The 23,220-nt window shown below is 42.1% G+C and overlaps 4 protein-coding genes across 15 annotated transcripts in view; 1 reads left to right on the top strand and 3 right to left on the bottom strand.

The window, feature by feature from the left end:
* Positions 1-8,198, bottom strand: part of RAB27A (RAB27A, member RAS oncogene family) — a 33,963-nt gene extending 25,765 nt beyond the window's left edge. For 2 of the 5 annotated variants that reach the window (XM_056345309.1, XM_056345310.1), the window contains exon 1: positions 7,890-8,189. The gene's annotated coding sequence lies outside the window, so the exon portion shown is untranslated. Of the gene's footprint in view, positions 1-7,889 lie in introns of all 5 variants that reach the window. The other 3 variants (XM_056345311.1, XM_056345312.1, XM_056345308.1) reach the window with 3 other exon arrangements.
* A 2,523-nt stretch (positions 8,199-10,721) lies between these two features.
* Positions 10,722-11,270, bottom strand: LOC130152133 (protein PIGBOS1-like). Its single transcript, XM_056345136.1, has one exon. The coding sequence runs from the start codon at positions 11,266-11,268 to the stop codon at positions 11,104-11,106; it is 165 nt and encodes a 54-aa protein (XP_056201111.1). The 5' UTR covers positions 11,269-11,270; the 3' UTR covers positions 10,722-11,103.
* Positions 11,271-11,566: 296 nt separating this feature from the next.
* Positions 11,567-20,969, top strand: PIGB (phosphatidylinositol glycan anchor biosynthesis class B). Of its 4 annotated transcripts, none has more exons than XM_056345132.1 (12): positions 11,567-11,700; positions 11,792-11,927; positions 12,198-12,315; positions 12,930-13,034; positions 13,238-13,368; positions 13,962-14,102; positions 14,524-14,575; positions 15,002-15,213; positions 16,433-16,497; positions 18,735-18,945; positions 19,700-19,880; positions 20,479-20,969. In XM_056345132.1, exons 1-12 carry the CDS (start codon positions 11,586-11,588, stop codon positions 20,608-20,610), a joined length of 1,599 nt encoding a protein of 532 aa, XP_056201107.1. In that variant the 5' UTR covers positions 11,567-11,585; the 3' UTR covers positions 20,611-20,969. The 4 variants fall into 4 exon arrangements, with proteins under 4 accessions (XP_056201107.1, XP_056201108.1, XP_056201110.1 ...); XM_056345134.1 differs by having other exon boundaries at positions 11,629-11,700; positions 11,866-11,927; XM_056345133.1 differs by lacking the exon at positions 12,930-13,034.
* The window catches only part of CCPG1 (cell cycle progression 1), a 30,182-nt gene continuing 22,058 nt past the window's right edge, over positions 15,097-23,220 (bottom strand). For 4 of the 5 annotated variants that reach the window (XM_056345126.1, XM_056345127.1, XM_056345128.1 and 1 more), the window contains exon 9: positions 18,734-21,703. In XM_056345126.1, the coding sequence (XP_056201101.1) occupies positions 21,523-21,703 (181 nt within the window). In that variant the 3' untranslated portion in view covers positions 18,734-21,522. Of the gene's footprint in view, positions 15,279-18,733; positions 21,704-23,220 lie in introns of those variants that run through there. The other variant, XM_056345131.1, reaches the window with a different exon arrangement.

Here is a 23,220-nt window from a genome sequence, read left to right as displayed (position 1 = left end):
AGTTAGAATCCAGAGGGCCTCACTTTATAAACTGGGAAAACATCAATGTTTGGTTACTTAAAGTCTTTGTTTTCAGACACACAAATCTGCTGTGGTGTGATTTGTGTGAAGAGGGTTGGGAAGAGCCAACCCTGCTGTGGTGGCAGGCAGCACAGGCAAACGGTGCGGCAGCAGCTGGCACAGGAACCACTGCAGCCAGCCCAGGGTAAGCCTTGATCTCACTGCTACCCGGATCTTAGGGGGTTATAAGAGCTTGGGCATTTTCTAAGTTTATGTAGGGGGATCAAAATTACTCCAGTAAAGTCCTGAAACTGTGAATGTAGTTTTGAAGCTACAGTTCTACAAAGGAATGGCCACCTATTTAGTTATTAAATCTTCCCACCATTTTTACAGACAAGTTTTATGAACAGGTTGTATGAACAAGATGGTCAGAATGCATGGAATTTATATCTGCCTTGTAAACATTATCTATGATATACAGGTCTAGGAATTTAGGGGGAAATTTGAGGAGGGTCAAAAAGAGTGGACAGTGTGGAGCATTCTTCATCACAAGCACCAGAATATTTGCCTTCATACATTTAATGCTCTTGAGAAAAGTAGCAAATGTCTTAACTGTCCTGTGGCAGGTGTTTCCCCTAGAAGAAAATACTGGATTGTTACTTGTCTGACCATGGTTCTTGCAGGAATTAAGACATCTGCCACTGGAGACAGAAAGAGAGGAAGAGGAGGATCTCGCAACAGTCTATTTCAGGTAGTGCTACAGAAAAACTCACCTGTTTTCAAAGCCAAAAGCTGTGCCTAACATCAGTGTCAACTGCCCCCCCTCTCCCCACTCCCCAACAACCCAATTCTGCTGGAGGTCTCCTCTTCAGCACTCTGACCTGATAATGGCTTTTTCCAACACACACTAAAAAACTCACCACGCTTTTACCAACAGCCATAGGTTTCACACATGCATTCAACAGATGACCTGCAAGTCTATGAAATTAAAACCAACCAGCAGGCAGCCAAGGGTAATGGTATTTGTTAGCATCCACAAATCTTATCTGTGCCACAAAACCCCTACTAGCCATCAAAGAAGAAACTTTTAAAAAAATGCAAGAGGGGGGAAAAGCCACTGGGACACACTGCCTACAAAGGGACTCGCATATATGGTAGCAAACTTCAAGAAGAGCCAGAGCACATGCTATACAGAAATTAATTCACAGTGACAAAAATACCCTACAAAACACAAAAAGAAGAGATGAGAAAACAGTAAATAGGAAAAATATGAACATATTAATTGGTACAGGCAGATTCCTACAACTGTAAAACAGAATTATAGTTGTTTCTGTGGAAGGAAGTCAGCTTCTCATGAAAAGACACTCTGGAAAAAATTAAGAGGGACTGATGGGATGCGCTGCGAAAGTAAATTGACCAGCTGTCATGTGAATGAGCTTGCTACTTACTGCCGCAGCAGTCCATAAATGCAGTAATGTGCCAATACCTCAAGAAAGAACTAAAAAGACCTGAAAGAAGACAAAATCCTATATATTGATTTTTTTCCTGTTTTCCTCTCACCAATATCCTTCCAAGAAAAAAAGACAGACAACCCACACAAAAGAGCGGCTTTCACATCAGAAATGTAATAGCTGAACTTTGCCAGCATCAAATCATGAAATTCCTCTTTAGCGATTAAAATGAAAGTAGGTCAGGCAGGCCTTCCTGCTACCCAAAAGGCACATCTAAATATTTAGTAATATTATAGATTAAAGTAAAAGTTTTATGTTTTGTTCTTTTAACTATAAGCCAGTCTAGGCAGTTTAGATCTAGTAATGGTAACAACTTTCTTTTAACATTAAAGTGTTGGTATGTTTAAGGTCAGTAGTGTTTTACACAGAAAAGAATTTCTTATAAACAGTCCCCTTCAAGAGAGGCTCTAGATGACCAACTTTCAAGAGTTACTAGTGTCTCTTCAAGAACATAAAAAAGTTAACACTAAAAAAATCAATAAAATAAATGCATCAATTTTGTTTTCATGGAACATTATAAGGTCTAAAGACAGGAATCCTTCCCAGCAGCTGGGCACTCAACATCAGCACTTTGGAAAACATTAGGTCAAACCATCACCTTTTTCACAGGAAAAACATCAAAAGATTGCTTCCCAAAATAAAATTTGTTTATATTTGAACCCATTAGTATCTCAGAAAGAACTACTAAAATTATCCCAAACAAGCAGATCTAAACGATTTTTCAGTTCTGTTGAACTACGAATTTACTGCCTCCTCATCACTTTTTATTAATGTCAGTGCAGGCACAGTTTATCCTGAGGCAAAGCCAAGAGCGTAGGTGCTTGCTCCAGATCTGAATGAAAAGGGAAAGAAAAAAAATTAATTCAGTTCTGAAATATTAGAAAGCAAACAATAGGAAAAGATACAGCGTTCATGTACAAGGTGTTAAGACACCGAGAAATAATGAATAGAAAGTTCTGTATTTAAAACAGCAATAAAATAAATGTATTAGTGTAAGAACAAACAGGATTATCCATTTTGACTGAAATGAACCAATTTGATCCTTTTGCTTGTAGGAAATTCTATTTTGGCAACATTCACACTATTCAAATTACATCATCTGCAATTAAAAGAGGAATATTTAACCTAATGATGGATGTATTACTCGACATGCTACAGCTCTTCTGTGAGATTTACGCTGGTTCCACATTTAGTAAAACCAGAGTGGGTGCCTGACAATGAAGAGAGCACCTAGAACAGTAATGCATGCAGATAGAAAAGTTCCTGTGTTTCGGTAAGAAGCTATAAAAGCACGCTATTCAGACTGAAGAGAGATGTTAAATGATGAGTTACTAATCGCATTTTAGATCAATGATCTTTATCTACATATAAAAAGGGCTGATGACTAAGTGTTTGGTTTTTTTTAAATTAACAAACATAGTAGCTTTACAGGAAGCTGTTGTACCAATGTAAGGAACATGTGCACTACAGCTTCCTTAGAAAGGATTTTCAACATTTTACAATCCTATAATGTTAATATAGTTTTGAGGTTTCTTTCGTATTTTTATTCATGCTTAAGCTTAATCAACATGCATTTGTTCTTCGCACTACCCAATCCAGTGTGTCTTTGCCAAGTAAAAGACACTGCTTTTTAAAACTGATCAGCAGAGTTCCAATTTGGACACAGCTGCATTTTCTTCCCAGCACAAGATGACCCTGTTCACAGCTTTTGTAAATCTACTTAATAGATCAAGTGGTCCTTCATTCCCCACATAAGCTGACAATAGTGTCATTTACAGTTTAGTTGCTCTCAGGAGGAAAAATCAAAAGGCTAGTTATTTGTACTGTTTGACAGATACAGAAGTATGCCTCTTCTGAGCCACAGCAAAGTACTCCTTTCGTCCTATATTATTCTTTGATCTTCCATGCAATGAAGCATATGAAACCTAACTAAACACCTGTGATGCCTATTTTTCTCCTTTACCATTTCTTAAACTGTGAACATCATTAACAGTACAGCTTCTTCATTTTTACACTTACTCAGTGACTCCCTAAGTTAAATAACCTGACTGGTTGATCTTCTTTCCTTCAGGGTGGGCTTATAAAGGTGGTGATTCTGAAGTATATTACCGAAGTAGGTCTTTCGGTTCCATTGGCCACTCCCTGAGCAACTCCCCATTATGAAAAATGCTACTGCTCCCATTCCTCATGAACCCTCAGGATGCTAGGCTGAAGAAAAATTCCCTAAAGCTCAACAGACCACACTGGAGATTATGAATGCAAAAAGGACTTCTCAGAGCAAAGCTCCAAATTTGCAATGTAAAAAACAAAGCTGAAATGAGGACATTCCTTAGCCTAGTTTCCTAAAGAAACAAAGCTCATTAGAGAGAGGGGCAGAGACATTGTATTTCTGTCATTTCTGCCTTCTCCCCCAACATTTGAATCTGTCAATCAGTTTTAACACTCCTTCACAAAGGGGAAGAAGCCACAAAGATATGAGGTTGCTATATGCTTTGTGAAAAATTGGCAGCTGGATAAAGGAAAGAAGCAGACGCATGCCTCCACTGAAAGCTGGCAGTTCAGGTTTTCAGTTCTGTAAGGGGCACCCACTAGCTGGCCAAGTTTTACCTGCATTGCTCCAGGCTAGCTGCAGTACATACTGTGACATTCAACTTCATGTTTACTTTCAATTTGGATTTAAAGTAATTTTCTATTTTAAAGCACTTCTATTATTAAAAATAAAAATTAATAGAATAAAACCTAGTTGAGTTTCACTGTATTAGCAGATCAAAATTTTTGGGTTTCTGTGTTTTGTTTTTAAACCTACTAGAAAGCATGATTCTACTTTGGCAGCACATACTTTTCATAGGTCTTCCAAAGCCTGCTCTTCAGCTTCTGCTGACACACAGCAGGATCTCAGGCCCTGTCCTGTGCACTGGGTGCGGTGTCCAAACTGACAATTCTAGAAAACTATCGAATAAAGATTGTCACCTCTTCTACTTCATAGCTGAAGAACATTAAAAAAAGTACTTCAACAATTCCAACTTTGGGCTACATTTATCCCAACTAAAATTATGAGAGTTTTACCATCAAAATCAGAAAAAATACAATCAAATTCAGACAGCGCTGTCTTCAAACTTGGATGACACCATCTCTGTACAGAGATGTCTATCCTGACACCATTCTAATGCAAGAAAGAGTATGGAAAAATTAAGTGTAGCCAGACAGTTTGTGCCTCAGCACAAAAGGCCTGTCAAGTTGAATCATTGTTAGAGGAGAAAGTCAGCGGAGCATGTGCTGTTACAGGCACCAGATCTTTTAAAGTGCTGGGTAAGAAACACTCTGTTGCAAATGGACGATACCAGCACGGCTGGAATCTGACCCGATGCTTGTATTTTGGGTGGCATTCAGTCATGCACAAAATTACTAAGCTTGTATCTTTGCTGCTGCCTCCTGCCCCTTTCCTACCTTACTATCAGTCTTCCCATCGTCTTCCAGAAGTGCCTTTATCTAATATGGTTTAGTCTTACCCATTTTTCATCTGTGAAAGTATCAGACATAGAAAAAGGGAACAGCTATTGGGAAATGGGTTTGCAAACTCAGGAGAATAGCACTGCATTGGTTTACACTTTGATACTACCTTCAGAACCATAAAAACAAGGACATTTGCTTTTTTTTTTCCCCCCTGAGGTAGTTTAAAATACTGAAGAACTTGTCAGGTCAGCTCAAAAGCACTGGCCAGTACATGAAAAGGATTCCAATGCCTGGTACTATGCAAAACTGCCATACATATATCCGAGTATTTTCAACCCCCTGACACCACAGTAACATCACAGGAAAAAGTTACTCTGGTTACGTGTCATATTTTGACCTATATGCCATAACTTAATCTTCAAAGCTCACTATATTGGAAAACAAATCACAGACATTGAGACTACTTATTACAATAATCAAAAGTAAATTCTGTTGTGTTATGTATGAAAACAACATAAGGATGTTCCAGGAAAGAAATTAGGGGTTAGGACTTCTCATTCACTGTGGTTTTACCTCCACTGGAGATAAAAGGGTATGATTTCAACTGATTGAACGTCATTCATGTTTGTCCTGTGTCCTGACAGGGATGCAGCTTTCAGACTAAAAAGACCAAAAAAAAGAAATGAGGAAAAGAAATCTCATAACCAGATGCTATTCCCAGAGGAAGACTGCTTAGGAATATATTTGTATAAATAGGGGAAAAAAAAAAAGTGTAGCTATATAAAATGCTGGCTTTTAGATAAGTATTTTTTAAACCATGCTGTATTTAAAAAACTCTTCAGCCGTGTTTGAAGTCCATTCTGTAAACACAACTGTATCTCCAGCATGAATGGTATCCGCAAGACAAGAGGAGTGAAAGCAAGTCCTTGAACACTTAACATGGCCAGCCAAGTAAATAAATGCTTAGCTATAAATATATAAGTAACCCTGTGAAATTACTGAAGAACAAACTTAACTATCTGCAGGACCGGATCACATGTGCAGTGAAGTACTATAATGCAGCTTTAATACAGAAGAGTGTATTTGATGATTAACTATTTAAATCCTAAGTTCAATAGATTTTAAATGCAACTTGTTACAATTCTTTGCTAAGGCATTAACAGGGGAAAAAGAGTTGTAATTCCTTATATTCCACCTCTAGTGCCAATTTTGCCTGTTTCTAAACTAAATTCTTACTAACCCTCTGCTGACTACAACAGACTGCTCTTAGCAATGCCATTGATCTGCAAGTCTAGGGTTATGCTGAAAACTGACATAATCAATGGTCATTATGCCAGCAGAGCAGACACCTGGCAGTAAGAGAACAACCAAGAATCCAGAGATGACATACAAAGATTACTGATGATAATACTTTTTTCGGTAAATACCAAAAGCTACTTAAAAATTCTTCTATCTCACCAATCTTCTCTTCAAAAGAAAAGGAAACATGTAGTCAAGTGATAAAATGATGTTCTCCCATGTTTAATGATAGTGATGAAAACAAGCTTACAGTCTGGTTTTAGCTATCTGGTCACAGATGAGAAGTTTTAACTGTAAACCAGCGTAAATTGTAGCACATTCCCCCCACCCAGAAATCCTTTGTGCAAGAGATTAAGTAGATGTAAAATTAGAACCCTGAACTAGAAACACAGGAACAGGCAGTTCTTTTTGTCATCTTTTTAACCGTGCTTTTGAGACATTCATTTAGCATCACAAATACTATTCCTACAATTAACAATTCAGCATTTGAAACACATATTGTAGTATACGCTCTTCCTTGTCTGGAAAACACTTGGAACAGTCACAAAGGTAGTATAAGTCTATGAAAAGAAACAAGGGGTAGAAGGCAAGTCTATGTAATGATAGATTTCAAAGAAAAGGCAGGCAGAATAGATTTTAGAAACTGGTCAGTGCCACTAATGCATTCTATGTCATGGGAATCAATAAACATTTTGTAGAGTTTCAATAAAAACCATAAGTATAGAGAAATATCACCTTGCCAGTAACACCTAGCAGAACTGCTAACTCCAAACATGCCTGTGTTATCCTAACAAAAAAACTCCTGAGCAGTAACCATCAGGGAAAGCATTTGGGGAGTCACATGATCAGAAAGCTCAAAATACACCTGATGCATCTCTAAGGAGAGCTAAAAACTAAAGTTTCGTGTCTTTGACAGTTCTAGACATGTCCTTTTTACTTTGCCAGCGCTGTAAAAGAACACCATATATATGAATATAACCTCGTTACTTACAGAGCCAGAAAAAGCAAGCTGTTTTTCTGATGGATTTAACTTTCCTTAGATCCAAGGGCATCAAGGCGTTAGCTTATCCCGAGCAAGGCCAAGACGGCTAAATTCTGGCTAAACAGATAAATCACACCTTACAGTGCTCCCTCAACAATTTACCATTTTTAAAGGCTGGTTTTTGTTGTTTTTTTTTTAATCAGACATGCGACAAACTTCACTTTTTGAACAAAAGAAACGCACGCCTTGAGCTGCGGGAAGCTCGGCTGCTCCACGCGAAGGAAGGCCTGAGAGGGACTATTTGCGGCCGCGGAAGCACCCGTGCAGGTGTGTGGAGAGCAGCCGACCGGCCTCGGCCTCGCAGCGGCTCCCCGGAGCTCAGGGCTGAGCCCCCTCAGTACCGAGCGGCCCGGCCGCGCTCCCCGCGCCGCCCTGAGGGGGGTCCCCGCGCCACCCGCCCGCTGCGAGCACGGGCGTCACTCTCCCACCGGTGATTCCACTCGCAGCCCAAACCACGCGTCCCGACGCTATTCATTAACTCCCCCTGCAGCGGAGCCGTGTCCCTGAGCCCCCCGCCCTGCAGCGCCCCCCTCGGAGGGCGACATGGCGGCCAGAGCCCCCCGCCCGGCTCGCTACCCGCCTACCTGCTCGCCTCCCCCGGTCACCGGGGCTCCCGCGGCCGCGTCCCTCCGGCCCTGCCCTTCCCGTCAAGGCAGCATCACTTCCCGTACGGCCCGAGGCGGGGGCGGGCAGCACCGCCCCTGCCCCCCGGCCTGGCTGAGCGGGCTGGCGGACGGCGCAGCCCCGCGGGTCCAGGCGCTGCCCCCGGCCACTCGCCCCGCTCAGACCCAGGAGGCCGGTTCAATTCAGCCGGCTGGCGGGCTCTCCAGCCGTAACCCTCCCCGCTCTTCGGAGTTTAATCGCAGTTCCAGTGGGGCGAGGGAGGCTGCGGCAGGTGGTGCCGGGTTACACACGCCCCGCCGTGGATGTGGCGGGTTTTCCCGCCGCCCGCTGGCTCCAGTCCCTCAGGAGGGAGCGGCCGCCCCTGCGCCCCCGCCGCCCAGCGCCTCAGGGAGCCAGCCGGCCGCACCACCACCCCTGCCTGCCTGCGGCAGTCCGGACACCCCCTCTTCTTCGGACCCGCCGTCTTTATGGACAAACCTCCAGCAATTCATCCTTACTAAGAAAGGGCCTACCAGACTGCCGTCACGCCTTGTTAGAATAGCTGGTTAATCAATCTGTCCTGGTCCTGTAAAGAAAGAAAGCCGCAGTAGTAGTTCTGTGTTCGCACTCGCCACAGACTTGTGGCATTCCTTCAGGTCCAAACTGGATTTATCACGTGCTTGACTGCACCTCCCAGTCCACTTCTGCTGCTGTCCTCCCACCTTGGCTCCTTTCTGCAAAGTCCACGCAGTGCCTCCTCCAGCTGTCATGCTGTTCCCAGCTGTGGGAAAATCACCTTGAGGGGGGAAATTAGAGAAAAATTGGGTCCTAATAGAAGCGTATTACAAAAAGTTTCTTAGGGTAAAACACAGCGATCGCCTTCAGGATGGTTGGCATGCACAGAATCTACCATCACCACAGTTCCCTAAACAACACATCCCGCCAGCTCAGCAGATGCTGACAGGAGTGACAGAGGATGGAGCGGAGACCCTGTGGCCAGGCACTGTCCTGCTCCCTGCAGGAATGGTACTCAATGGCACCACACAGCTGACAAGCTGCGTACCAGCTGTCACATGAAGAATCCATGAGATGTCCATGCCCGAGCCAACTGTTCTGCTGAAATGACTTCCCTCAGATGAAATAATCTCATCGTAATACTAATGCACACCTCCATCTCAAAGTTACCTGCCTCCACGGCACTACTACACCTCACTGGGCACACGATACCAGTTAGTAACAACAATATCTATGACTAGAGTCACTCAAGCTACACCTAAATGTGACGGAAGTGGACCAGTCCTGAACTGAACTAAGTCCAGGGCAGGGGGAATTGTCTAAACTCTTGGATTACCCAACTCTGATTCAGTGTTCACAAAGTTAGGTCAATCTAACTCACTCTAAAGTTGTTATGAAGGGACTTCTAATCAAGGTAGTCAGCCTTGGGGGAGCATGAGAAACACAGAACAGATAGTGAAAAGAACACCCTTATCTAAGTTACGCAGAAAGAAGCCTTCAAGTGAGGAAAGTTCTGTTTATGAGAGGAAACAGGATGTTAAGGTGTTGCAATCCACTGACATCAACAGAAAATGAGTTGAAATTAGGACAAAGATAATAGTGGTAGTAGGAGATCATGACCTCCGACGCAAATAGCCCCCCTGAAAGAGGGCAAACCCTCGCTTGAGGAGCATGCATAGTCAGCAGAGAACTTCAGCAGTGCTGAGGATGTGTACTAATTTGCATTAGAAGCGAGAAACTTGTAACCAATCTTGTGTATGCTGAATGAATATGCAATATACTGTGAAGTATAAAAAGTGGAGAAGTGAGGGGAAGATTCCATCTCAACTTCTGGGATCAGTCAACTGGCTGAACCTGTCCTCTCCCCCATTGACTTATGCATGCTAAATAACTTATTCTAGCTGTCATTAGTAATTAAGGTTTTGGTTGTGTATAGTTCAGTTGTGCATCATTTCAAGCTTGGTTTTGCGGACAGCCCCTATCACCAGCAATCATGAATCTTAATTTGTCACAACTTTATAATAAAGAGTGTTATTCCAGTAACTGTTAGTGTGAGTCCTTTGTGGGCACTAGCAGTTGCCAGCAGCAGGTGCGGGCAGACCCGCCGAGGGGTCCCCTGGATGCTGTTGGCATGTTTCTCTGAACAAGGCAGTCAAATTGCCCTTAGATCCAGTGGGACTGTTCAGGGAAGGGTCCCTGTAACGTGACACTGACAGACTGGTCGGGCACAAGGGTCTCGGCTTTTCTGGTGTGCTGACAGACAGATCAAACACCTGGCGTTGAGAGGATTCCCCCCTCTCCCCCCTTTTCACGTGACACTGGCTTTAAATAGCACGCACCCAGGGAAAGGATTCTTTCCCTCACGCTGCCTGAACAAGATTTTGTGTTAAAACCAAAAGAAATTTCTCCCAAGATCTGCAGGTTTTAGGTGGTTTTTTTAGAATTACTAAAGTCTTGAAAGATCTACTCATCTCGTTTCCCTGAGACTCCTCTCAGATACTGTTCCCTTTATCAGACAGGTCCACAGCTATTGCAAGATGAGTGCTGTCCTACTGAGCTACACACTGAAGCGCTTCTCCAAGTACAACCCCACTTTCAGGCAACCGTGTCTCCTGAACAGCCACTCCAGCCTCATTTTGTCAGGAACAGGTGTGCGTATGCATGTGCTGTATGCGTGTGTATGTCTGTATATACAGGGATGAATATAGGCTAAGGACACCAAAGCTGGGTAACACTCCCTTCTCAGTCCTCCGTACACCCACATTCCCAACAGAACTGAAGCATTAAGAACAGAGAGCTTGACAAGCAGATAAAAATGGGGTTTATTACTTGGAGGATCAGAGGCAATCCAAAAAATCCCACAAAGAGCGTAACTGTCCAACAGCGACTTTCTTTTTCCAGTTCTCTGGTGGTTATTTCAACTTAGACGTGAAGACATATGTTTAAACATTCAGAATTTTAGACATATTTCAACATTCACGTCCCTACAGGCTGGTAGCACACACACGGGTCTGCAGTTACATCTTCGGCGAGCGGGCTTCCCCGGAGGCGACGGCAGGAACGCTCCGTGTCCCCGAGGGGCCGGGCTGCTGTGTCCTCCCGGGGCAGACGCGCAGGCCCGGGCTGCGAGGCGGCCCCTGGGGACGGCGCCAGTGCCGCGGCGCGGCTCGCACGGCTCCTTCAAGGCCTCTTCTCCGGTGCGGCGGCCGCCGGCGGCCCCGCCGTGCCCTCGGGGGGCTGCGGCGGCCCGGGCGACTGGAAGACGGGCCGGTAGATGTAGAGCCCGCTGGCCACGCCGAGCGTCACGGCCAGCGCCAGGTGCGGCAGCGGCAGCCGCCCCAACATGGCCGGCAGGGGGCGCCGCCGCGCCCGCAGGCACCGGCGTGAGGCGGCCGGGCCTCTCCGCGCCCCTCGGCGGCGCCTTCGCCCCCCGGCGGGGAGCGGGGAGCTGGGAGCGGGGGCCGGGAGAGGGGGAGGCAGCAGGCCCTGCTCCCCCCGCCCCAGCAGCGCTTCGCCCCGCGGGCCCGGCGCCCCTCACCTGAAGGACGCGGGGACAGCACCGAGCGACGGCACCTCCCCTTCGCTGGAGCGACCGGAAGGAAGTGCCGCGGGGTCGCGCATGCGCCGGCGGAAGCGCGGCCCGGCCCGGCCCGGCCCGGCGGATGGAGGCGGCGGGCGGGCTGCTGGCGCCGGCCCGGGCGCGGCGGCCGGAGGCGGTGCGGCTCCGTAAGCGGCGGTCGGTGCTCTACAGCGGAGCCGCCGCGCAGCGAAGCGCCGGTAAGCGGGACGGGGGGGCGGGTGGGGGGGCGGGCGGGGGCGGCGCCCTCGGCGCGACCGGTGACGGGGCCCTCCCTCCCCCCTCCCGCAGGCCCTGCCGGCCGCCCGGCGCCGCTGCTGACCCTGGCGGTGGCGCTGCGGGCGCTCAACTGCGCAGTCGTCCAGACCAGCTTCGTCCCGGACGAGTACTGGCAGTCGCTGGAGGTGGCGCACCGCATGGTCTTCAAATATCCTTCGCCGTGCCAGCCTCCCGCCCCTCCTCGCGGGCCCTCGCTATCGCGACACGGCCCCTCCCTATCGCGACGCGCCACCCCGCTTCCCGAGCTGCTGCGTCGCCCCTGCGCGACTGCAGGGTCACGGCCGCAGCAAGGCTTAGCCTGACCTGTAAGAAACCCCCTGCAACTGTCCGTGTCTTGATCCGGGCAAGTCATAAGGTGACACTGCTCAAATGAAACTTCTTGTTTCGGTTGTTCCCGATTTATCCTTAATATTGGCAATTATGGCTACCTGACCTGGGAGTGGGCAAGCGGCCTAAGGGGCTATTCATATCCACTGATCTTTGCAAGCATCTACAAAACCTTACAGCTGTTGGCCAAGGATGATGTTCAGTTGCTGGTGAGTATAATCAAACAACGCATCCGCTACTAAAATCCAATTTGAAAGCATTGCATTTCAATTCCTTGTATTTTTATCATCGTCCAGGTGAAATACAAAGCGTCGAACCTGGCGATTAGAGATGTATGAGCCCAGAGGCCTGACCAAAGTGTTTTGCCTGGGTGCAGAACTCATTCGTAGGTCTCCAGTCACAACTGATGCCTGTGGCTGCGGAGGATTTTTCTTGGCCTCCATCAGCCCCCTTGAGTTTCATACCGATAGTTTGCCACTACATGATAATTGCTCAGTGGTTCAGCTTTCCCAAGCATTTCGTATTTGTACTAAAATCACTAACAACAGCCCCTTCTGACTTCTGTTGGAGATGAATGACAAAGAATCCTACCTTCAATTTCTGAACACTTTCAGTTGAACTTTACACTTACTTTGTTTTGGGAAAAATACTAGTTTTACCAAGGAACTTTACTATTTAAAAAAAAAAATAAAAAGCTCTAGAGAATATTCACTAATTGACTATTTTCATGTCTGAACAGTCACTCACCAATTCAGTAGTTCTCTCTTCAAACTTGGAATTTGACAGGTTTATTGCAAGTAAGATTTTCTATCTGCTTACGTAGATATGGGTCCCTAGACTTGCACAGGCAGTGCTGGCAGCTTTTGCTGATGTGAAGCTTTACTCATTAGTGCAACACCTTGAAAATGCAGAAACAGCAAAGTGCGTGGTGAGTCTCAGCCTTGAAAAAAATTTTATGTTAATAACCACTGTGTAAACTGTGCAGTTTTCAGTAAACAACTGTGTAAACTGTGCAGTAAACAACAGCTGAATTATAAGTCACACCTTGAAGAATTACCACCTTCTTTTAAAACTACAGCATTTGTTTTAACATTTCTCCCTCTGCATCCTGTTGTTCATAATTATTTTCAGTACTTCTGCCAGCTGTGTTCCTGGTTTACATGGTATTCCTGTACCAGAACTCTAACAAACACCATGGAAACTCTTCTTACCATGTTTGCTCTTTCCTACTACCCAATAAAGGGTTCCAAGATGGGGAGCAGGTGAGAAACTTTCTACTAACAGTACTGATAATTTTTTGCCTTGGGATAACACCAGTCTACTGATACCATTTATACTGCTAACACCAAACACACCTCATTCATGTAGCAAGAGCTCTAGGTCATGGAAGGAACAGTAATTGTGGTATTTCCTCTAAAAATTTTTTTTAAGCCATGATACAGCTGGTATGTAAAATTACTATTCTCCAGTTCCCTTAACGCAAAATATCACTTTAAGGGAAACTTCAATTTATACTTGAAAGGACTGGAATTTGCGGTAACTCGGGAAAAGTTAATAAAAGCTTGTTTGGGTTCAGGCATAGGTGAATGTGTGGTCACAACTTTCTTTACCAGCTATCTATTTTAAAGCAAGAATGTGCTTCTAGTTAGCAACTCCATTGCTAATAAAGCAACTACATAGTTGGCAGCCTTCCAAGCAAAACAGAGTATCTGCACTGAGAGAAAGTTTTCTGCAGTACAAAAAACTTTTGGTCAAAGACATGACAGTATTTAAATTGTTGAAATGTCACTGTCTGCAAAAGAATGGACCAAACCTTTTGATAAACTTCTGGTTTTCTTGTGTTCCCTCATTCTAGTTGCAAGTATTTAGCTTTGGTAGCACTTGCAATTGTTATTCGTCCCACTGCTGTTATCCCATGGATACCTCTGGTCTTCACCCATTTTATGCAAGAACAGAGGAAAGCAGACCTTATCCTACACAACTGCATTCCAGTTGGGTAAGTTCTTTCTGAATTTAAAGGACGACTGTGCACAGCCATATCCTAAAATTGATTTTACCACTGCAGAGGCAGACAACCCAAAAAAGCTGATTTAGTGTAAAAACCAAGGAAAATAACAGCATTCTTTTGCAAAAGTTTAAAGAAGGGACATGCTTCTTTTGAAGTAACGTATATGCGGCAAAAAAGTACTAAGAGAGATTTCATGAGGGTGAGACCTGAACAGTGTTCCAGTTTAATCTGGGATTATGCCAGCGTCGCTGGGCAATGGCAACTGGCCGCTGCAAAATGGCCATGAATATGGATAATCTCAAAAAAAGATCACGAATCAGGGAGTTTTGACAGCTATTTGGCGAGGAGTAGAATCTGATACAAAAGCAATTCAGGCAGTATCAGTGCAACCAACTTTCCATTTTTGCAGATTGGTCACAGTAGGAACCTCTTTAATAATTGACCGTGTGTTTTTTGGTAAGGTAAGTTGTTCTAAACTTGACTTTAAAAGGTTGGGGTTTAGCACTTTAACACTGATGTTAACACTGAAGTTTCAGACTTCTCTAATTTCTGTTATTTCTTTGACTGTGTCTGGCCTATGGTCTCTCAATATATCCTAAGCCATAAACCCTTAAACATTTACTTCTCAAGTTATTTTAAATTATGAACTGTTACTTAAAATTAGTATGCTCAGCTGTCAATAAATCATTATCAACAAACTCCAAAACTTAAACAGTTCTGTGTTTAATTGCTAAATATAGGAATTCTGTGACAAGTCTTAATAGAAAAAACCCCAGTAACGCTGTATCATTTAAGGCCAGCATTGACTGTGTAATTGAGTTTAGCTGTTGGCTTTCACTTTGGATTTATATTTAACTTTCTCCCCCCACCTCCCCTAAATCTCCCAGTGGGTACTGGTTCAGCTGAACTTCGTGAAATTCAACGTGCTGCAGAATTTGGGAACATTTTATGGATCTCATCCTTGGCACTGGTACTTCACTCAGGGACTCCCAGTCATCTTGGGTACCCATCTGCCTTTCTTTATTCACGGCTGTGTGCTTGCACCAAAAAGGTACCGCATCTTTCTACTGGCAGTGATTTGGACAGTACTGGTATACAGGTAATTTCTCTTAAGTGTAACTACTGTCTTTCCCAGTTGTGTTCTTTTCAAAGCTTATGTGCTCTCTAGAACAAAAAAAGCATAGCATTCGGCTTAAGTGATAGAAAACTTTAAACTATTCAGACACTCCAAGAAATGCAGTTAACTATACAAGAGTTTCTAGAATTTTGTATAATAGTACTTCTTGTATTGTTACCAAACATGTATTTTTAGAACTGAGACTCTTATTAAAGAATAAAATAATTTCGCATGAAATTCAATGGAAAATGAAAAACCAATCACCTAATAGGTGTTTAAGCAACAACAAAACCAGCTGGAAAACTGTTTACTAGATGCTTTTTACTGAAAATACCATTTCATTTGGTTTTTAATACATCCCCAGTAAGATGAGAGCTTCTTAGGCCAAAACTTACTCCATTCACAAGTCTACACACAGTTCAACATTTATCATAGGACTGTACGTCTCATTTTAAGTTGAGAAGTAGAAGAAAAAATAAACTGTTTCTAAAGCATGAGAATTAACTGTCGATTAAGTAAGACACACTTCCACACAAGAAAAGAAACAGCAAATTAGTAACTACTAAGTAAGAAACGGTATTAGACTAGAGTAGTAACTGAACACAGACAAACAGTAGTGAGGCCACAAATGCCACCTTCTACAGTCCAGCTCAAAACTGGATGTAGCTCTGTTGGTTTTAGGCCTTTCTTCTTGTAGGAACCTGCTTGGTTCCCATGACACAAGTCTTGCAGTAATCCCCAAAACAGCCCCAAAAGCTGGCATGGGAAACTGTGTAAAGCTGCATTAGCAGAGGCGAATGTTACTTTGTTAGATACAAATGTGTAACTTGAATCTTTGCTTCTCATCCACAGTTTTTATTGTGTTTTGTTACAGGAAGCAAACTGGTGATGTACTAGCTGAGTTGTATCTAGTAGTCATAGACCACTTAGTTGCTAGAGTAGTAGGCAGGTACTTTTATTAGTGCTTGGTTTAAACTTACGTTGCTAGAGTAGTAGGCAGGTACTTTTATTAGTGCTTGGTTTAAACTTACGTTGAACGTGCTCATGTTCTTAACAAGTGACAATTTTTACTCTAAACTGCTTCAATGCCAAAAGTACATGCAAGTGCTTTTCTTCCAGTCCTCCATGCTGCAGAACACGTTTTGTCAAAAGAACTGATGCACTTAACTTTCTTGCTCTAGTATTATGTGTTTCATTACAGCATGCTGAGCCATAAAGAATTCAGGTTCATCTATCCAGTACTACCATTTTGCATGGTTTTTTGTGGTAAGCATTGGTTTCAAATTCTTGCAGCCTTCCCTGTATTGTAATTACTACCTAAAGAGAGACTAATGGTCAACATAGGTATTTTGACAAGGGATTCTTAGAACCAGCCTAACCAGGTAGGGGGAAAAAAAGAGGGGGTGGGGCAGGGGAAGAAGAGATGAGGAACAGCAAGTGACCGAAGCACAGATGGAGAATCCTGAGCATGGATAAAATCCTTTCTGCAAAATAGTATAAAGGTTGCCTCGGTGACTCCTAACTTTATAGCAATGCCACCCTGACGGTGAATTTTGCTCCTTGGCTCCTTTTGTAGTATTTCTTTCACCTCGTTCTTTCAAATATGCCTGACAGACGCCTTTAAGTATGGAACAACAACAACAAAAAAATTACTGACAAACCTAAAATTATCTTTGTCTAGATTCAGGCATATTAGTAGACTTAGTTTTCTGTCTTGACCAACCACCAGCTGGAGGCTACTTTCCACAGTTTTAGAGCAGTTAAAACAGGAATAAGGTCCCTAAACTAACGTAGTTAACTTTAAATTTAAAGAGAATCTGTCAAACTGGAAAGCATATTGCTTTTGCCAACAAAGATTTTTCTAATGCTTTAGCAGAAACTTTTAAAGTATTCATTTATTTTTTTTCCAGTTTGTTTTGTGTTTCTTTTAAACACAGAAAAAAGCCTAAGTATTTTAGATTTTACAAAACTAGGTATTAACTACAGTAGCGTATCTATAGGAGAAGGAAAATCATGATGTAAAGTCTAGTATGCTGCAAAGTTACGAAGGAAAGATTAAAACTTCTGGAAGGTGAAGCTGTACATCTTTAGTTTAAATACAAGTGCAAACCACATGAATCATTGAAAATAATTTTCTTTACCCTGTTCTCCTATCTAAACAAAGGTAAATCTTATTTCAGTGGTTTTGTGCTTTGCTGAGATCAGGATGTACTGTATCCTGGCTTAGCTCAATAGCAGATTTAAGGTGAACCAGTTCTACCTCACATGCAGGAAAATGCCAATCAGACCACTATTTTTTGTTAATTTCCCTCTGAACTTTCGTGTCTATAAGGGAATGAGGTCATCTATGCAATTTATCAAGAGCAATTTATCATCTGTTTGGATACTTCAGTAAAGAAAAAAATTACAAAAATTATTTCTGATAATTCAGCGGTTACAGAGAGGTCTTTACATTGCTCAAAAGATTAAAAATAAAAGCAGAAAAAAAACCCCGCATGTGGGTTCGAAGTGATTTCCAAGCACACTTAAAGATAAGCTATGAGCATTTCACAAAAGCAGTAAAAAATGCCTATAATAGAATGTTTCTACTAGCGTGTAAACCACAGGCTAATTAGTGGACTTTGTTTTCATCTGAGGTTAAAGATCTGCAATTTGTCAGAACAGACCAGCTGAAGACTAGTTTATTTTACTTGTTACTGCCTTCTGAAACAGGCCTACTCTAACTTGTTCCTTGTGATTCAGTAAGGTGCTCACAGAGCTAGGCTGCGTAAAATATTTTATCTCCTACTACTGACAAGTACATGACCTAAGGGTTTCATGGCTGGTCACAACGCGAAGCGGTCTTCTGTGCCAGGTTCGTCTAAGTTGTGGCTGTGGGTAACAGGTTTATACAGCTATCTCCCATCAGAAGGAACGGCTCTTCATCCTGAGCTCCTTCAAGAAAAGTCAGGGGGAAGGGGCAGGGATAGGAAAAGATGGAAGAGGAAGCTTTTCCAAGGATAGTAGCTCAAAACCAAAATAAAAGTAAGAGAATGCTGTAGCTTTCAGCATGTTGGAGAAAAAGAATACCACAGCCACCATACCAGAGCACATGTAGTTATCATTTATTCTGGCTCTACTTGGACATGCATGAATCTGAACACAACAGTAAGTTGCCACGTATCATTCATCCAAACTACTGAATGGGCTATTTTTCCCCACAAGAAATTAAAATTAAGCTCTAAAGAGACAAAGCACTGGCTTTGAAATTGTAATTCTGTACTTCAAAAGACAGCTATGGGCTTAACAATTACACTGTTAAAGCCAAGAAGTTTATAAGGGCAAAGTCAACCTTTGAATTTCCATTTAAAGAGTAAATACCAAAAGAACACTGTCTTAAAATGCCTCAAAGTAAGGTATTATTATCAACCAAGTAATGGTTTTCCAGTAAGCTGTGGTACTTTCAAAAATACTGTGTGGAACTGTTAGTATTTGTTTATCTTTAAACTTAAATGTTTCTATAGGATATTCTTTGAAACATCTGAAATCATGGAAGAAATCTGCAGCAAGTTTCCTGCTTTTATCAAACTTACTCCCAGCCCTGTATACAGGCTTGATTCACCAGCGAGGCTCTCTTGATGTTATGAGTCACGTACAGCAACTCTGTAATAACTCTTATCAGTCACAAGCTTTTGTCTTCTTCATGATGCCGTGCCACTCTACTCCATTTTACAGGTATTAGATTAGTTAACAGTGTACTATATTAAAAACCATACACTTAAGCAGAAATTATTTTTTTTTTCCTAAGCTTATACATTGAGATGGACAAATGTATACAGGAGGAGTTTTGATTTTTCAAGCAGTTAATACAGAGTGAATAGGGGGAATAAGCCAAATGCTTATACTACAGAATAAAAGTCTGACTTTATTCAGTTTTTATAAAATAGCTTTGTATGAGGATATACAGTAAGTCTTATGACTTCTGAAAATAAGTCATACCGCTTCATTACGGTAACTTTTGTGGAAAAACTAAAGGCTAATTGTACAGTCAAACTGCATTAATTCTACCTTTACTTCTGCTGCTAGAGAGTAAAGAAATTTAATTCCAAGGTACAGTGACTGAAGTCAGGACTCCAAAGAGTTTGCAATAAATCCTGGCAAGCAGACAAAACATTAACGCAGATATAAACAGTGAAGCTAATATGGAAAACCACCTTTTGAAGAAACTGATGTTACACAGATGGTATTTTTGTTAAGATAACTCTGCTTTCTGTGAACTGCTAACAACACAGTCACAGCAGTTTGGAGCCGAATCCGTTTATTACACTTTTCCTTTGATATGAAGGAGGGAAGAAAATATGGTGCTGGGGGAAAAAGTACCCAACTATTCACTTTTGGGTTTGACTGAAGTATCTTTAAGTGATGAGTCATTTCAAATCTTAGATATTGGTCAGTTTATCCTGAAGTGTTTGTTTTGTTTTTCTCCTAGTCATGTTCACTGTCCTCTAAAAATGAGATTCCTTCAGTGTCCCCCAGACCTAACTGGAAATGAGAGTTACATTGATGAAGCAGATTTATTTTACTCTAATCCACTTGGCTGGCTTAATAAGGAGTTTTACAAAGATACATTATTACCCAGTCACTTGATCTTCTTCAGTGTGCTAGAACAGGTATGGTAACTGCAAGATGCAACAAACTAGTTTTGAAGTAAAGTTACAAAATTAACAAAGTTTAAAAAAAAAAAGGGGGGGGGAGAGTTACAGTTCCAAGTTTTTTGAAAATCGTTGTCCACAACTTTTAAAACCACAAATTAAAATTGAACCCTCTAGTCCATAATATAGATACCATTCCGGGGATAGATGTTTAACATTCATGTATGCCCTCTTTGTGCAAATTCTACAGGCCATAAAATAATGTTTTATGGAATTCCCCTCTAGCTGTGTTAAAACAGACGTGCCATCTGTTCCCAGAAATATACACTTTTAAGTAAGCAACAGTGACAAGCAAAAATGCCTGCAGTCAGAGTACCTCTTCCCATCAATTCTTTTATAAAGTCCATGTACTCAAAACAACAGTGTCTGGTGAATGTCCACTCCAGACAGGATCAAACATGATAGGTACCTCTTTTTCTAGCAGTCTTTCCTAAAATAAAAGACAAAACTTCCAGGGGACAGTTGACTTGATGGTTTTCAGAAGACTTTGGGACACTGTTTTGATGCTACCAACTGCACTTTTTGACTGTGGAAATTAATGTATGTTCATCTGCAGGAAATATCATCATTTCTAGTTTTAAGGGGCTATGAGAAAACAGCCACTGTCTTTCACACTCATGTACCTCAAGGACGAGTTGGAAGCCACATCTACGTCTACAGGAAAAAGACTGAAATGAATCACACCTGAAGATCAGTTTCTAGACTCAGCACCTAATGAGATCCGTTTTTCACAGCAGTACTATGCTTAGACGATCTTGTACTGCAGAAAGGGAAGAGTATTGAGTCTGAAACTGGGTAAGTCAAGTGGGGAAGGTCTGATTAGGCAGCCAGGTTGTCTGGAAACATGTAAAACCTCTTCCTGAAGCAACCTGAGTAGCAGTATGGCAGGGTGGGGTTGCTGACCTACCTTACAACACTAGGAAACATCAGGAAGACCAAAGTTACCATATGACTACTTAAGTAAGAAAGCAGACAAGACTGGACCATTTTTATAGAACTGTACAGCTATGCTAGGTTTGTTTTATAAATAAAGACTTTTACCCACAATGTCTCTTTATTTTTCTTCTACAATATGCAGATATGCAAGACATTTCAAGTGTTTAAATCAGCAAGCTGATTAGAATGCAGCACAGCAAATTCTTCACAATTCAACAGGCTCTTGAACACTGCCCCCCCCAAAGACAAGAAGCAAGTGTAAGATTACAAAACACTAACAAATACATTACCATAATGTAGACCTATTTTTTGAAGGATGAGATGAAGTTAGTATATCAAACACTGGAGTTCATTATTGGTACATTATGCATGACTCAAGCTTGAACTACACTAATGGAATGCAATTAAGCATATTTTTCATACACAAGTCATTGCATGCCGAGTTTCTGCAACAATACTGCTGGCACCCAAACTACCACTTCCAAAGAACAGTTAAAGCAACAGCACAGAATATGCAAATTAGAAAGCTTGACTTCTGCCTTTTAACAAAAATGTGTAAAAATCAAGTTATTTAGAGAAAAAACTTGCATCTTGCTGCTTTGTTGAAAAACAATTAGTTTCCAGAGAGGATGTGAATGCTAATCTTATTTTTACCATAAATTACTCAATATTTCGGATCAAAGGGTAATTGCCCCAATTCTATTTCAAGATTTGCCATATGTCTTCCATTAGTGCGACCATGTTTATGCCATTTACCTTCTCTTTTATTACGGTGGTGGTACTTCTGAGCTTGTTTTTCATGTCTGGAATTTTCAGTTTGTGTAAAAGAAGGCCTTTTAGGTCGACTGCAAGGAGCAAACAAAAGCTTATTACTCTCTTATGAAAGCATCTCTAACAACATTTTGAAACAGTTACATTGTCAAGAGCAGCTTCTAAATTAGTATTAATTAGTCCTTTCTCTTGTAAGCAAAATGGGGGGAGGGGGGCGTACTTGTTTAAATCATCAATAAGATGGTATATTTAAGAGAAATCCTTTCTAAAAATAAAAATGCTCTGCAGCTGCTTGCCCACAGTTCTCTTTAGACTAAAGCCAGGTAAACAGCTATTTGATTATCCCTACTGTGCTTCTTGACTGAGGTCTCAATCTATTTTTCAGCTATTCTACTACATTCTGCTCTGTAAAAACAATGAAAACTTTACAGACCCTTAGGAAAGCACGCTTTGTGTAAACATCGGCACTTCAAAGGTTTTTATGAACAGTAAGTACATTTATACAGAAAGAGGGGGCACTGACTGAACACCATTTCTCACTCGTTGCAGTTCTTGATGCAAACAGCCTCATACTACGTGTTGTTCTATGACATGGGTCTGTAGCCTGCTAAATTAAGGCTATTTCCATCCTCAGCATCATCTAAATTTCTGCACAGCATTATCAGTAAATGAATTTTATGATTCTGTTTTTCTGCAAACTGAATTAAAGCACTCAAAAATAAAGTATTTAATTACAAATTAAAGTTAATTTAATAATAAATTAATAAGTAGCACTTGGACTGTAAATCAAACCGTAAAACTTGAGTCATGTGTTTGCCAGAACTGCACGCTAAAAAGGCTACTTGGTAGTTGGCAAAAGGAGATTCACCCTCATGGTTCAACTCTTAATAACAGAAAGTACGACCTCAGATAATATATAATAACCCCAAAGTAGCTCAGTGCTGCAATAAAACACATGACATAATAAAACACTACAAGTCCAAAAGAGAAACCTGACAGAAGAACTTGATCTAAATACTGAATATGCTTTGCACTGAGTACCAGCACAGAGAAGAGTTCTACTACGGCTACAAGGACACCTTCTTGTGTATTATAGATTAGTTTGTATACCACATTTTTTCTTACCTGGCCAGAATAAACATTAGTACAGCAAATTTTGTAATAGTGATGATGTTAAAAGCCACATAAAATATATACATAAAAGTGTTCCATAAAGAGCAAGCTCCACCACTACATTAAAGTCACTTGCTTTATGTTCTTTCACCAGAGTCTATGCAGCAGAACCAGTTGCCCATATCTAGCTCGACCACGTATAGCACAGCCAGCCAGGCAGCGTACCACAGCCGCTCTGCCCTGGGAATACCATCGGATACAGGAAAAGAACATAGGGAACAACTCATGCCAAGGACCTTTGCAAACAAGTCTGAAGAAAATTTAGTCAGGCTCAGGATGTGAACTCAAGCCTGCTATTTGAGCAGCTCTGGGCACAGACACTTGGTATTCTACTAAACTCCAACAGAACACTGAAATTCCTGAAAAGCCAGCAGGGAATATACCTGCCAGAACAGGACTTTGAGCCTGCTCAAATATA

This window comes from Falco biarmicus, chromosome 7, assembly GCF_023638135.1.
Source record: "Falco biarmicus isolate bFalBia1 chromosome 7, bFalBia1.pri, whole genome shotgun sequence".
In the NCBI taxonomy this organism is placed as follows: Eukaryota; Metazoa; Chordata; class Aves; order Falconiformes; family Falconidae; genus Falco; species Falco biarmicus.
This window is presented reverse-complemented; position numbering and strand designations above follow the sequence as displayed.